This window comes from Aythya marila (genome assembly GCF_965140915.1).
Source record: "Aythya marila genome assembly, chromosome: 9".
NCBI classification, from domain to species: Eukaryota; Metazoa; Chordata; class Aves; order Anseriformes; family Anatidae; genus Aythya; species Aythya marila.
Window position 1 is genome coordinate 17,662,727 of NC_139050.1, and position 15,654 is coordinate 17,678,380.

General features: G+C 44.1%; 1 protein-coding gene across 3 annotated transcripts in view; it reads right to left on the reverse strand.

The window, feature by feature from the left end:
- The window catches only part of SENP5 (SUMO specific peptidase 5), a 50,624-nt gene extending 36,978 nt beyond the window's left edge, over positions 1 to 13,646 (reverse strand). For all 3 annotated transcript variants that reach the window (XM_082767473.1, XM_082767472.1, XM_082767471.1), the window contains exons 1-8: positions 12,543 to 13,646; positions 9,016 to 9,121; positions 8,715 to 8,862; positions 8,033 to 8,080; positions 6,051 to 6,128; positions 3,290 to 3,427; positions 1,502 to 1,585; positions 60 to 110 (exon numbers count right to left, since the gene is read on the reverse strand). In XM_082767473.1, coding sequence (XP_082623599.1) covers positions 60 to 110; positions 1,502 to 1,585; positions 3,290 to 3,427; positions 6,051 to 6,128; positions 8,033 to 8,080; positions 8,715 to 8,862; positions 9,016 to 9,121; positions 12,543 to 13,500 — 1,611 coding nt within the window. In that variant the 5' untranslated portion in view covers positions 13,501 to 13,646. The remainder of the gene's footprint in view (positions 1 to 59; positions 111 to 1,501; positions 1,586 to 3,289; positions 3,428 to 6,050; positions 6,129 to 8,032; positions 8,081 to 8,714; positions 8,863 to 9,015; positions 9,122 to 12,542) is intronic.
- Between the last annotated feature and the right edge of the window lie 2,008 nt (positions 13,647 to 15,654).

Consider the following 15,654-nt stretch of genomic DNA (forward strand, 5'->3'; position numbering starts at 1 on the left):
ACATTTACAATGTGAACAATACAGGCTACTGATTACTTTTTAAAAAGCAATTCTCTTACCTGGAGCACAAAAACCCCACAGTCACTGTCATTTTTCTGTTGTGGAATGCACTAAAGGAAAACAAACATGAATAGACGTGTTAGATCCTTACCCATCCTTTAATTCTTTAAGTCCTGCTTCAAGTCCAAAAGCAGATTCTGCGAAACAATTAAGTACATTGTTCCCAGAACCAACTGTTCAGCAGCAGGAACTGGAGTTGTTATTACTGATTCTGATCCCAACTTCTGCAAGGTGACACTCAACACCATGTTAGAACAACACCTAACATTCAGAAAAACATATCGTATAGGCCTGAAAACAAATTACAAATCTTTCTTTCAAGTTTATTTTCTTTTAGCAACCTATGCAGAACAGCTCCTCAATTAGTTTAAATAAATGTTTGTACAGCACTATCTGCTTTACACAGGATTGAACTATAGCAGCAAAGTCACACAGGTCTAGAGGAAGATTATTCTCGGCATCCATGCTACCGACAGTGGCTTTCCTCCCCCTGCCACACCAAAGGTTCTCAAAGAACACAAAGGGCAGCACGCTGTCAGACAACAGGACTCCGCGAGGCAGTCTCAAATGATAATTTTCAACCTTTGTCACTTCGCCAGACATGCTGAATTCTGACATACAGGGCTAAGAAGTCCCACTTGCTAGTGCTGCTACGCCTCTGGAACATGAAGGGGAAAAATAATGTTTTTTCTCAACTCCCAAATCTTCCGGCTTACAGACTGCAGGAGGACAAACCTTGGCTGCACAGGGTGCGGGTGAGTGTGGAAGGGAATCGTTCTATCATCGTAGCAGCATCTAAAAATAATCCTGTGTAAAGAGGGAGTTGTTGGGAGTGTCTAGTGTGCAATGACCTGTTTTATATCTTCAGAGCCATTATGGGATGGCTACGCAAATCACATACTCCCTCATTTACACTACACACAAGTTATTCCCTTTTATTGCTGCCAGGCTTTGTTTACTTGTGATCAAATGTAATGTGCTACAAACAGCCCTGGAGACCAAAGCTCTCTATCCATAACAAATATAAAATATAGGCAGCAGCAGCATTCGCCTGTTCCCTCCCTCACCAAATCCCATCCATTTAGCATAGTTCAGAACAGTCCTTTTGGGAGGAGTTAGGAAGCTGAGTCTCCAGCTCACTCTGTCCTTGACCTTCCTCCAACATCGGCACTGGCTACAGGTTTTGCTGCACAGATATGTGACTGACCAGAGATCAGGCTCAGATCACCAAGTCACTTGCAGAAAGTATTAAAGACCTGGAGGGAGTTGAATGAGTGACAGAGCTTTAATTCCCATGTGTAACCACCCGTGTAGCTCCTACCACCTTCCTTGTAGTCAGCATGAAACAATTCACTACTTATAAAAAATATATGGGTTTAGAAGCAATCTCCTAAAATCTGCCAGAAAGTCAGACTCCAGGACTCGAGGGGCTGCCATTTACCTTTGTCACAGCAGTCTGCCAACCCTGAAGAAACTCGGGGCGATTCTTCTCTTTTGCTTCAGTCAGCAAATACTTTCGAATGTTCTTTATAAAGGAAAGGGGAAAAAAAAAAAAAAAACAACAACAACCCACTATTATTCACCAGCTAAAAAACAGGAGGGAGACATTGACATCTTTGTTGGCATCCTTTTAACAATGAGGACAAATTTCAGGTATCATTACGCATTAGGAGCTCAGCTCAGATCTGAAGACAAAGAGATCAGCACCTTCTAACACCAAGGCTTGTTCTGGTCCATCAAGGGAGACTTTAACGTCCCTCGGCCCCACTGCATGCTGGCATACTTAATACTGGGGCAGCCGTGGCACTTGTATACAAAATCAGAGTGCTCTCAGACGTGCAGAGCTGCACCATGCAGTCCCACACGTGCTGTCTCTCGACTTACTCAGCTGACACCAAGGCCTATACTTTCAGGATTATAGCCTTTTCCTGCCCAAATTTCGGTACAAAAAGCTTTGAGTTCTGCAGCTAATCAGCAAAGCTCCAGGGAATGTTTTAGTGACATACAGGAAAAAATAATCTGACACGAGAGAAGGAGGCAAGACAAATGAGCCTCTGGTCTTGGGTTAAGCAAATCCTTCTCCTTCTCTGTAAACAGGCTGGTGGTTTATAGCACAATTTAAACACACTCCAGCACACTGAGGTTCACCTTAATGGTTGGACCACAGAGGAATTTTGGGTATTGACCCCCTACTCCCCAGAAAGGGCAAGAAGAAAAGTGTTTCATGTTCATAAGACAATTAAGTCAATTAAGTGCAAATGCCTTGCCCTGAGAGGGATGGGAGAGGCCACATTGCAAGGCCACGGGAGAAACTGCAGGGCTGCTGAGAGGGCCTCCTGGTTTACGCAGCAGGTTCAGAAGCTAGAGAGCAGGAGGTCTCTCACTCCCCGAACAAACATCAGCTTCACCTTCAGCAAATGCCAGAAGGAAGCTCGTATCTTCATTCAGAAGTCCTAGCTGGGAACTCTCCCGGGTACAATAATTACTACTCTGCTGTAAGCCAACAACTACACACAGTTAAAAATAGAGGGCTGCTACATCAAACAAGCAATTAAGTCGACAAAATTAGCTTTTGTAAGAGGGTCATTACAATTCGCTAGTCCCAGCAAAAACTTCCTGACTGTTCTTCACAAGAAAGACTGATATTTTAACTCCAGCGTTCAGGTAGTAGCTTCAAAAGGTTGCAGGTTTATAATCAGAGGTACTCACCCCGTACTCGTGCGGACAGAGGAAAAAGGCAACACACTGTTAATAGCACAGTAACACATAAACCCCACTGGGCAGCACTATAGCATCTTCAGTCCTGTTCTCTCACCTAGGCAACCTCCTCCAAAAAAGGACCCCAGTTTGTCATTTCCTAAAGGCAAGCCCTTTTGCAGTTTAAAGAACTGCTCTTACTCTCCTCCTGACTACCTGCTTACCCACGGCCCGCGGCTTCAAGCCCCTGCTTTTGGTGGGAGTGGCAAGACAGAGCAGTAAGAGGTGTGTGGACTACACAGTCAGGCTATTTAGGCAATATGCAATCTGACTTCAACTCCCTGGCGTGGATTCACTCTAGGACCCCCCAAATCTGTGCTTCAGATTCCTCCTCAGCAGAGCAAGCTGATTCTCATTTCACAGACAGCAGGACAGCAGACGTACTGCATTTAAAGTTTAAGAGAGAAAAGGAAAAGGGGGGTTGTTGGTTTAAGCAAACAGTTCAAACTTTGCCAACAGCTGCCACTCTTACCTCTACACAAAACTTAAAATGAATGCCTTGGGAATCATAAAATGAAATGATTCGACTGGGGATGTTCACAGTAATGAGGGACCAGTGGACTTCCAGGTGAATAGGAATTAACAGGAGAGTCTTTTTGAACAAGTCCACCTGGCAAGAAGAACAATACACATTAGAGACAATTCCAGAGGCACAACACAGCAAAGCATGCGATGAATCATACCCAGATCTCCTACCCACCCACCACCCCCTAACTGAAGCTCTTCAGTTCTCTTCCAGTACATTCCTCATGTTTCTCTCGCACACAACTTATGAGCAGACACAAAAATAGTTAGAGCACAGGAAGTAGCTAAGGAGCACTGTACAGTACCAGAGCTAGTCACCACTGTGTTTGTGGCAAAAGTCTGCTCACATTACGCTTCAACAACTGCGTTCAAGTGGGATTGCTTTTGAGTAACAATGGGAATACAGCTGAGACTCAATAGGGGTTGGTCACATATCTCGGTAACGGCATTCCTGCAGCATGAATCCCACTGGCTTCACGAGATCCACATCCCGGGTAGGTGACACATTGTGCAGCTGTGCTGACAAGCATCCCACAAACCCAGCAGGCTGGTGGAGCTCGACTCCCTCTGCCGTGAGGCAGGCTCTGTGCCTGGTCTGAGGAACGCAGGAGAGGAGTGCTCTGGTGAGCAGAGGAAGGGAGGGGGAGAAGACAAAGTAGATCCATGCCTCCTCGAACTTCATGCCGTAGCAGATGTACCGTGGCCAAAGGCAGGCAAATGAGGGAGAAGGTCTTAAAAGTACAGAACAAGGAGATCAGATACAACACCCCCCGTGTCTGTGAGGCAGATGAGCCCTTATGCTTTTGGAAGCCAGTCAAGCCAGGGCCTTTCATGATCTTCCTTCTCCCAGCTCCTCTCTAAATGGTTGTCTAATTGCTGGGTTTTTGGTGGTATAGTACAGAAAATAAGCAGAAATAGAATACTGAATTAAATTAACTCACCCTGTGGAAAGATTGCCTTTTTTTTTTTAAAGCACCGTGCAATTTGAACAGTACATAATTGCTGCACACTGGTACAAGGCAGGTCATTTGTAGGAAAGAAAAGTGTATTTTTTGAGTAGCAGCAGGAGGCAGAAGGCAGAAAAAGGTCTGAGCATTCACAGCAGTTACCAGCAGAGCCTTGCTCCCAACAGCGTGCTGATTGTCACAAGCATCCCTGCTCCCACCTGCAGCAACTGCTTCCTGACCACACCACAGCACGCTTGGTACACAACGATCCATCATCCTCAGAGAGGAGAAGGAGATGTGAGCCAGCAGCAAGCCCGGCCCTCAAAGGAAAGCTGGAAGAAGACAGATGAACTACACCTTCTGTGATGTACAGCAACAGCAGAGCTCGGCTAAGCTCAAGAGTCCTCAAGTGGCCCTAGCTGAAGGATTGCTGCAGGCGTGCAAACCTGTAGCAGGAGAGTGGAAACAGGCAGCCAAGAGCTGGAAGAGTCTTTAATGAAGAGCCAGTGTACAGAAATGATGGTGGCAACCTGGAGTCGTGCCAGTGAGACAGCGCAGCGCCAGGTAGCTGACACAACAGCAGATCGGAGCAGGAGCATCAGTGTGCTCAGCAGCCAGGACAGACACCAGCAGGAGCTGTGGAAGCACAGCAGCTACAGGCAGAGGAGCACATCCTTCTGGGCTCTGGCTGCCTGTGTCCCAGAAGAGCACATTTATAGAGCCCAGAACAGTGCTCTTGCATGTCTGAAAAGCAGAAACAAGTTCCCCTTAATTGCACATTGCAGAATGAGGCAGTCTACTTGAATCCTTCCAAGGGAAACTCTCTAGCTCTTGTCCTTGCTTTAGAGAGTCCTCAGAAATTCAAGTATGAACGTCTTTAAGTAACTGTCCTGCTCTCGTCTGGTCCCTATTCAGCTGCAACATGAACACAGGCTCTGGTTCTGGAATCTACCTTCACTTCCTGGGTTTTAGACTGCTAGAGAGAACTTTTTTTTTTTTAATCCTGCAGTAATAAGTACCAATATTCAGTGTCCCTTTAAAGAGGTTTTAATAAATTATAGGAATAGATTTTATATTTGGATAATGAGTTCATCTCTACCATTTCACAGATGTGTGCTACTTAAGAGCTCCTGCAGAAAGATCATACATTCAAGCGTGGTCCTTGATTAGTCTTGCCTCATCTCCCACATTAGAAAGGACAAATGTTCACAGAAAAGAGTGCTGCTCTTTGTATTAGCTACCCCAGAAAATATTACAACCCTTGATATGGTGTGGGTTCCAGAAAGCAAGGCAAATTCTGTCCTCGTTATGAAAACAACAGTATGGCTTATTAATTATTGGTCTCTATTTTCTGCTAATACCTGCATATGTTACTCAGGAGTAAAAATTTTATTTTAACCAAACAATCCGAGCTTGAGATAAATGGAAGAAGCAAAATTAAGTTTGCTCTCCAGTAGATTAGTGTACCTGGCACTGTCAGGAGCAGTAAGAGATATTTCTTGCAGCTAAATTAGCAGCTTGCATGAACATACACAAAGAGATAACCTACCACCGAAGATGAAGCTATTCAAAGTACAGTTTCACAACGTAAGCAAGCCAACTTGAACAGTATCACCCTACTGATTCTAGTGACCACAGCTCACTTTGCACAGCTCCTTTCCAAACCCATCCTTTCCAGATAACACATTGCTCCCAGTTTCAAGTTAGTGATTCAACCCATCCCCAAAACCACAGCATTGACAACGTGGAGTTAAACGATACCTTTTTAGTCCATCGTTTTACCCCATTATATCCTTTGGTAACGAGCTGTCTATGAAAAAAGCTGTTAAAGAAATGAACCTAAAAAAGAGAGAGAGGAGGAATGAGCACAGAAATCTTCATGCACAGTCATTCCCCCTCCCCCAGGAGAATTTATATAAAACAACTTGCAATGAGGCATTATTTAATGCAGGTTTTTGAAACAGAACCCCAGTAGGGACAAACAGAGGCTTTGCCAAGCCTAAACTATCGCTGTTCTTCAGCAGACAAAGAAAGCAAGCTTTCTTTCCCCATAATATATGATGTGAGTCATTGCAGCATTTGTATTTACACTTTGATATCTCCAGGCATATCATGTTTAATTTTTTTTGTTTGGGATGGGACCGGGAGAAAAACACCAGGACAAGGAGTTAGTTTGTGTTGTTCTTTGCAGGGATTAAGGAAGAGATCATTGGGCTGGCAAAATGGGGGTGGTGAAAAAGGGAGTAACTTTGGCTTCTAGTTGCTGGAAGCTCTGAGACTCAAAAAAAAAAAAAAATCAAAATAAATTTCATCAAAACAGTTATGAGATTTAATCCAACAACATGGTCATTTGTATGCAACTACTATGACCAGCTCCAGACTTCAGACAAAAACTATATTGTGCTATTTAAAAGCATTTTTAAGTTAAACCACATCTGTTTTTTGAGTAACTAAAAACCTACGTTTATGGAAAAAAAATGCAGACTTATGTTAAAAACAATTATTTAGCTCCAGGTTAACACTGTTATCCCCCATGCTTAGCTTCTTGCAATTACAGGAATGGATTAATACAAATGCAAAACTGCAACATCTGTTTTTGATAATTCTGCTAGTGTAGAGGTGGTAGAAGACTTGAGTTATTACTTTAAAAAAGTTAGAAAATTCAGCATCTGAAAATGCAGGCTAACAGCCATTAGCTATGCCAGCAGACTTCAAAACCACATTCTGAGGTACCAGCACAAAATCTCCCATGAGGATTTCAATTATGCACTATGAAGAAAAAGCAGACACAAGCAAACAGATACAATCTCCAATACCACAACCCTAGCGCACGCTCAGGAAGTACAGAGAATACTAATGAAGAATCACCATCACCACCAATCAAAGCAACAACGCTCTTTCTTCTGAGCTTGAAGATTTTAAGCGTTGGGTTCTGCAGAGCTCATCTAAAAATGGCTTTGTTTGGCTCTTCCTTTGTGGTCTCACCTGAAAATTGTTCAGCTCTACCAGTAAACAGATGGCTTTTTATAATTGCCGCTGCTGCAAATTTAGTGACAGAAGAGGGGGTTGTTGTTTTCTTTTCCTTTTTTTTTTTTTTTATTTTTTTTATTTTAAGTGCCACCAACAGTTAGACACTGCTGGTGGATAGCAGTAAACACTCTGCTGAGGATGCACAAACCAGCAAGTGCTGCATGGAGCCACTCTGTGTCCATTCCTCTTCAGCAGGCAGACGGCAGAAGCAGTTTGAGCTGCTGTGGCCCCCACAACTGCGGGGTGGATGTGCACAAGCAGCGCATGTGCATGGCTCGGATTCCACCGTTCATGGTCTGTCATCTCAGCGGAGATCTGTATTTAGTGGAAATTTCAGCTAAAACACTGTACTGGTGAACAAGGGCATGGATAAAGTGCTTTAGAAGCAGACAAGATGGAGACAGAAACCTTCAGGGGAGAAAGGATTGTGGGATGGGAGCAAACGGGGCACCTGCCTTCCACAGGTAGGTCAGTAACATCAGGCTAGCACTGAGACCACCTGCAGAGCTAATGCAACAGATTCCTGAAACGAGTGGCAGCACTGAAAACTGTTTTAGTGCAGGGAAGGAAGAAAATTTGAACAGACAGCAACAAATTGTAATGGAACCACTCAGACCATCACTGAGCTAAACCTCGATCCTGTACCTGAAATATTCAGCCCTTCCCTCTCAATCTCTCATTAGGCACATTCACGTAAAAACAAAAACCCTCACCTTTTCAGGGACTGCATCCATTATGAGTTCACCATACATGTTAATTATCTGCAAGAGTTAGTAAATATTTGAGCATGTACAGAACAACTTCGTAAAACCCAAATTCACAAGTTCCCATAAAAAAAGCAGGGCCTTCCCCACTTAAAGCAGCAATAAGGAGCCGAGCAATTACAGTAACGTTCTGCTGCAGTCTGAAGGACAAGCGCTCTGGAACTAATAGTGGTCTGCCCAGAGAGAGACTCTGTAACTGGCTGCTTGAAGTCTGCTTCAATCTGAAATGCAGTTTAATTCAATTTAAGTGTACCAGTGCATGCCCTGGGAACTACAGCCTTCTTGGGTTTTTGGCTGGGGGCCAGCCTGCTGCTTCACTCTGCTGTTCTGCTTTTCTCCTATTGAGCTTGGGGCCGGGGGGAGACCCTAAAACACATGTGGGTAGCCATTATTTTCTCAAAATAGTGCGGTATCATTTCTGCAAAAGGAAGCAGCTTAGTTGTGACACCTCCTGTCTTCCAGGCTTGTAACCACGATTACTGCACTCGCCCTTGTAAAAGCTGCTCCCCATGTTCTTTAATTTCTCAAGTAAGGGGAGCCGACCTATAATGTAGAAGGTGAGCAACTGACACCCTGACATAAAAGGGCTAAAAAGGGGTAAAGAGCCACGTAAACACCGAGCATCTCTGACCTGGTCATTCAGCCAGTTCTGGCCTTCCAGTGTAGCTAAATCGTCCATATCTAGCATGTGCTTATTATAGAAGACCCGGAAATTGCAAGTGGAGGTTTTTGGATGTTTTTCCCGATACTTCATGATTTCCCTGGTGATAAAAGGTTTTCTAAAACGGGATTGAAGAGGCAGAAAAAAGTAAGTCAATGTCAAGGTCATATCAAACAAACTTCTAATCCTTAAGGTGTTAGACACGGAGCACACGGTAGCAATGCAAGCAATTTGTCCTTTATAAAGTCAAGAACGTGATACTGCTACACACCTATGGGAGAAATCTTCATTAAAGACTTCTTTTAATCTTCCCATGACATCTTTTTCACAGAGTGGAACTAAACTGCCATACTTCTTCATAACTTCATCTAGGAATCCTTTAAATACACCAGAAAAATGAAAGCACAAACATGTGAAAAAGAAAAAAAGAAAAAAAAAATGCAAGCTCTGATAAAGTAGTCACTCCCTCCTAGTACGAGCAGCAATGGTTCCACACCCAACCAACAGACAGCATCGCACATGGTAAGTATATGTTAAAAAAGGGAAAGAAACAAGCTCAAATTGGCAACATAAATAACAGCCGGATTGGGGGGAGGAGGACAAAAATAAAGAGGCAGAAATCTGATCATTCAGCTTTTAGAGGAAAAGATCAGACCCCATTCATGCCACATACACACATATCTACATCAAACTAATTATACCAGTACATTGAAGAGAATCCAGCCCACTGCCTGTTTCAATTAGCATCTTAAATAATTTTACCACAACATGAAGAGCTATCAGTTTCTGCAACAGTTCTCATTGAAAAGCCAGTCCCTTCTCCTTATGGCATGCAGAATTACTTTCCTCAAATGCTAACAGCCCTGGCATGCAGAGTGTTTGCAGGGTTCAGCTCCCCTGGCACCAGCATTACAAACAGAAGGGACACCAGCCAGACCTCAGCAAGGCTAACTCATTCACCCCAGTGTCCTAGTGTCCTTGTTTGGGAAAGCACTGGACAACCCTAACACCAAAACTACAAGATATTAGCTGGAAATTAACCAAGAGATGAATACTGGACTTTTTTTCCCCAAAAAAAACCCTCAAACCCAACAACTAGGAAATAGATTCCTTTTTTTTTCCCCCTCAGACAATACTAGAACAGCGGAGACACAAATCCCACCCAAGCATCCAAAACTAATTTTAGAATGAAAGAGAACAGAAAGCAGGATTTCAACACTTACTAGTGAAGAAGGGAATAAAAGACCAAGTTCTGCAGCTCTCTGAAAATGAACTTCCAAATGCAGCAGAGAACATGTGTTGTATGTACAGAGGGAAAGCTGGATGTGAGAACAGAGCCCAGGGAAATTGCACTAGCCCAAATTCCAGTACCCTTCTCAGGCCTGGGTGTGAGGGGAGAGAGTATCCCTGGGTGCTGCAGTACGTGCCTAGTTCTCTGCTTACTAAGACTCTAAGGATATTTCCTGGAAACTTTCAAAGATCAGGATGGGAAGAAGCAAGATGAGAAACACCTGACAGAAGGAAGTGCCAGGAGAACAGCAGTAAGGGAAGAACAAAAAAGAAAGGAGAGAGACCAAGACCAAAACACAGAGAGGCAGGAAAAGCAGCGGAGATAGAGCAAGAACTACACCTGGAGGTGTCACAGAAGGAAGGGAGGCTTGAAGGCTGAGAGCAGACAACAAGAAAGAATCCTTCGCGAGGAGATACCCTTCCCTGCAACTCTGCCACTCACTTACCTACAACTTTTATCCCTTACATCTTAGTAGACTGTGACAGGAAGGGTATTTCTCACTGATTAGAAGTCTACATAAAAAGATGTATGGGACTTTTAAGTGTACATAGTTCTCTTAATACATAAAACATTAAAAAGCTGTTTGTTCATACTCACAAAAAGGATTGTTCTCATAGTTACAACTCAGAGTAGCAGAGCTCTAGGAAACCTCTAATTCTGACCTCATTTGAGCTGGTGTAACTGTGAGTAACTCGAGGAGGAAAATATGGAGCTCAGCTCTGATACAAGACCATACAAGCACTACAAAGAGGATTTACCAGAGCCCTGTTTGATACCTAACAGTACCTCAGAACGCACTAAACGCTGCTGCCCATTAACACCCATGGTCAGCTGCTACACAGGAATTCAAAACTCAAGAGCATCTACCCTAGAATGGCTGCCAGGATCTTTTAGGTATGCAGTTAATTCTTAAAATCACTCCCAAACACACAAAGAAATTATGTACAGTTATACCAAAACTACAATATTTTGCAAGTTTTCAGCTGGGAGAACTGAGAAGTATGAACGTGTAGATAACACAGACCTGGTGCCAGCCCTCAGAGAAGAGCCCCCAGCTGTGAGGAAAATGGGAACCTACTTCCATTGAGAAGCTAGGTAAGAAATCTGTTAAAATTGCCAAAGAGTGAGAAAGTTTAGTGCATTTTCTGGCTTTTTTGTTTCCTTCTTTTTGTTTTTCTGAAGCTATTCAGGCCTCCCACAAACAGGAACACGATGGCCTATCAGACCCCAAAGCTTTTTAACCTTGAACTACCCTGATACAAGCTGGGTTCTTGACTGTTACAGAAGGCCAACATCCCTTTTTCTGCTGGACAAACTTCAGAACTCCGTTGCAGAAGTGGTCTGCTTGCTGTGGCACCACCATTTTTCCTCAGTTTTTTACACAATGCCTGGTCCTCGCTGGATCACGTGAAGTCAGTCACAGAGAAAACACATCCCACACTAACTTGCAGGTAAGGAAAGCTAAATCACGTTCTGAGGTCCAAAGTGTCCTTCTTCGCATTGTGCTTTAGGGATTCACTTGCACATTTGCAGGGGAGGGAAAGGCAGAGTGCTAGGCAAGGATAAAAAGGAGGGCAGAAAAATGAGAGCACGTCAAACTTGAAGCAGTCCCTTTAACACTAGCTGACACTAGCTGCAGGTTTGTGGGAATTTACAAAGCCTGCTTCTCCAAAGGAGGACTTCAGGCATCAGAAGCCTGCTGAACTTGAACACTGTACTAAAGGTAGTAGGTGGCACATCACCTTACTTTGCTACTCCTTACTATGTGCATAGTATGCTGGTATACATAGCTAAGACACCAATTGCTATTTTTACCATGATCCACGTTAGAAACTATCAAATACTGCACGCTCAGCACTGCCTAAAAAAATCCCAAAGCCTTTCTACTAAGCCTCTGCTCCAGAGAGACTAGTTCTGTCTTTTTAGAAAAATATTCTTTAAGAAGATTCATTCAACCTACTTCACAAACAATCATGGGGAAAACCACTTGATAATGACCAATACTTGGCTCTTAAAACCTGGGTTAATGAAATTGCATGAGTTAGTTTCAGACAGAGCAAAAGGTAAGTGAAAAACACCAGAAGGAAGTATTAGAACACTAAGGGTTTTCAAATACCGAGTTAGGAATAATAATTAACAACCATTAAAAAAATTGGAAGTTTCAACCCTGTATCATCTTCTGAAACCACATGATAAGAGACATGTAAAGTGTCTACCAACGATTTTCCACAAAGATTCCAATTCAATTACATTGCATTCTCCAAATAAAAAGCAGAGGCATTATCCACCTATCCCTCACAAACAGCTTATCAGATAAGCATTAATTTGGCCTTCATGCAGTTCTCCCCTATAAAGCCTCATTTCATTGAGCATTATGCTAAGTGCCTTTTACAATGCAAAACAAGGATCTATTTCAATAAAGGAATTAAAAGCAACATGTGAACTCCACGAGGCATCCAGCAGTTTTCAGGAACTCCCGGGAGCCCAAAGATGTGTAAAAGGTATACCACAAAGCCACGTTGCCAACTGCTCGTCGGCCACCCCAGAAGCTTTCTGACTGTTCCTTTTGCCTCCCTTCTGAGTTCCTGATTTCAGTCCTGTGCTTTCCAGGGAAGGCTCATCAAGAGGACTTTTACAGTACGGGTGATCGAGTAACTTTGCACTAAAAACGTCCAGGTTTAAGGAGCCCTCCACTTCCATTTGGCTAGAGTTGTCCTCATTTTGCGCCAGCTCCATGGAGGAAGGTCCATTTGCAAAATTGTCACTGACAGCAGAATCCTGCAAGGAGGACTGTAGCAGCATCAGTCCGTCTACACCCATAATTTCACTTGGTTCTGCATCATCTTGACCCGAAACAGCCATTTCCTTGCCTGTCACAGAGATCAACGTGTCAGAGGAACGATCCTCTGCCAAAACCTCGGCAGCCTCCACACTGGGCAAGGTCCCTGCCTCCGGGGAGGCTCCAGCAGGCGGTGCGGGCAGCACAGCAGCAGCAGCACCATCCTGCCCCGTGGATCCCGGCTCCTCAGAACCCAGCTGGGCGCACGGCAACGCATCCTGCGCACTGCAGGTCTCAGGTGCACGTACTTCCTTCTCCTCGCCTGCAGATTTGGGTGTATTATTGTTCATATCTGATAGGCTGTACCGGTTCCAAAGACGGTCACTTTTAGATTTCCAGTAGGAAAACCAACTACACAATCCACCTTCGAAATCCCGCTGGAACGTCTCTCGATGGTCCCTTGTAACTTTCTCCACCCACCTCGGCTTGATTTTTCTCAGTTTGCAGGTTTTGCCTCTTGCTCGAAGTTCTGGGGATTTTCTAATTCTATACCGAAATTTAACCATAGAAAGTTTCTTATGCATCATAAATAAAGATCTCTTTTTTACAGTATTATGGCTAAATTTGGACCTCTTTCTGGTTGTCAAGGGGCCACAAGTTCCATTCCACTCCTTTTGCAACAGCATTTCCTTTTATAGTTGTTGAAAACTACCAGGACTGTGTTGCCCACACCATTATTGCTTTCTTCCACGCTATATACAGAGCCACCTTTCTTTACAGGTAATTCAGCACCATGCTGTGTACCACATGAGACATAATGGATATTGCCAGAGATGCTATTAAGAGTAGCGCCAGTTTCTAATTCTTTGTTCAAGGGATCTTCACTCTGAAAGGATTCATTGTTGAGTTTTCTTACCGCTTCTCCAGACGGGCTTTCAGCTCTCTGATAGGGACAGGATCTTTCTGCCCTCGGTATTTTTGTAAGGAAAGCTCTATGGCTCTACAGCAGGTTTTTGATAAATTTCTGCATTTAGATGCACATCAGGAGCCAACCTGCTTGGGAGCTCAAGAGCCTTCCTTTTGCACTGCAGGCTTCCGTACAGTTTGTCGTGATTTAAGCTCACAATTAGCTGAGCACTCTGTCTTTTCTTCTTAGCTAGGAAAAATGGCCTTTGGAAGCAGCATTTCCCAAGCTCCCCAAATCCAGTGGTCCACCTTCTAGACTGGGCCAGCAACTGACTTCTTTTCAGAAGCAAATTTCTTCTGTGTTTTTTCATTTTTCTGCTGCATTATGATCTTGAAAATCAGCTGAAAGAATAAGGGAAATGAATTCAGAGTTATCTGGACTGTAACATAATAGCAAAACACCCAGGCACATTCCTCAGGCAACAAGCCTATCTAAAATTCCACCCGTCCTCCAAACACTGTCCCACGTTCCCGAGGACATTCTCACTCACAGCAAAAGAAGGGAAAAAAAAAAAAAAAAAAAAAAAAGGCAATAATTTCAATGGCTCGTGTGTAAACAGCCTCTCCTCATTTACCTTCCCTCGAGGTAAAGCAATAAAGAGGTAATCCCCACCCAGCCCACACTCCCAAATGTAATTTCTGACTCTGGCCTGAGGTTAAACCTCGTTCAGTACCCACGTTGCAGAGCAGGCACAATTAACTAACTTTCCTCAAAAGGCTTTACCAAAACACAATTCTGAAGTCCACGTTAGCCAACAAGTGCGTGCAGGTACCCGACTCCATCCCCTTGCACAGACGCTGACTTGTGCAATAAAAGCCAGCAGCACTCTGAGGACACTTCGCACACTCACACAAATCCTTCCCCTAAGGGACCGGCAGGGTCCGTGCTGCCACCCCAGAAATTCTCCTGCTCTGACTCCACGAAGAAGGGCACAGCTCCCTCTTTGAAGTGGTTCCTCAGTGTTTACAGGAACAGCACGCTCCAGCAGACAGCAAAGCCATCGGCTGCATCTCTGCACTAGCAAAGCAGAACTCCAGTTAATCACCTTAAAATACCCTTCCCAATAAAAACCCGCGTCTCGACGCGTGCAGTAAGGATCTATCTCCCACTGCACGGGAGCGTAAAGCCTGCAAGGCAATATATATTCATCCTCCCTGCATGGCACCCAGTTAATAGGCTAAAAGTATTAACTCGAAGGTGGAAGTATCCCAAAGGGGAAGGCATCAGCCAGACACGCGACAGGATGGTGCACGCGAGCTGCTGCAGCCCAACCAAGTACATCGTGTCCTGTATTTTAGTACAGTTTGTGTTTTTCTCAAGTCCAGAAATGGACTTTGCCCTCCCCTCCTCTAACCCCCTGATGCTGACTTGCAGACTGTTATTACAAGTTTTTTCCATAGCCACATCTACCTCAAGCATGACATGCATGTGCTGTCTAGCTGAGAAGAAAGCAGCTTATCCATGGAAATAAAGCGTTAACACTTGGACTTAGAGGTGAATAGGAATGCCAGGCACCTGCAAAAACAGGTATTTAAAGTCAAGCTTGAGAAGCTCTTCATTTTTTCACCCTACTAATCTCATATGTAAACAGGAGGTGACAATTTTTTAGTTTGTTTATTTTTGTGGAGGGGTGGGAGGGTAACAGGAAGGCCACGGGGATAAAGGACATCATTTAGGACTCGGGTGAGGCATTCCCACCACACAAAGCAGTCAGGAGTCACTACCTGCAACTTCAGGCAGAAGCAGGCTACCTCTGCTGACAGCGATGTGATGTGCAGGACCGCACAGCTTCACGGCGTGAACGCTGCAATGGTGCCTAGCTCTTTTGCAACCCTGCTAATCACCACACAACTTGGTTATCACAGAAAAAATC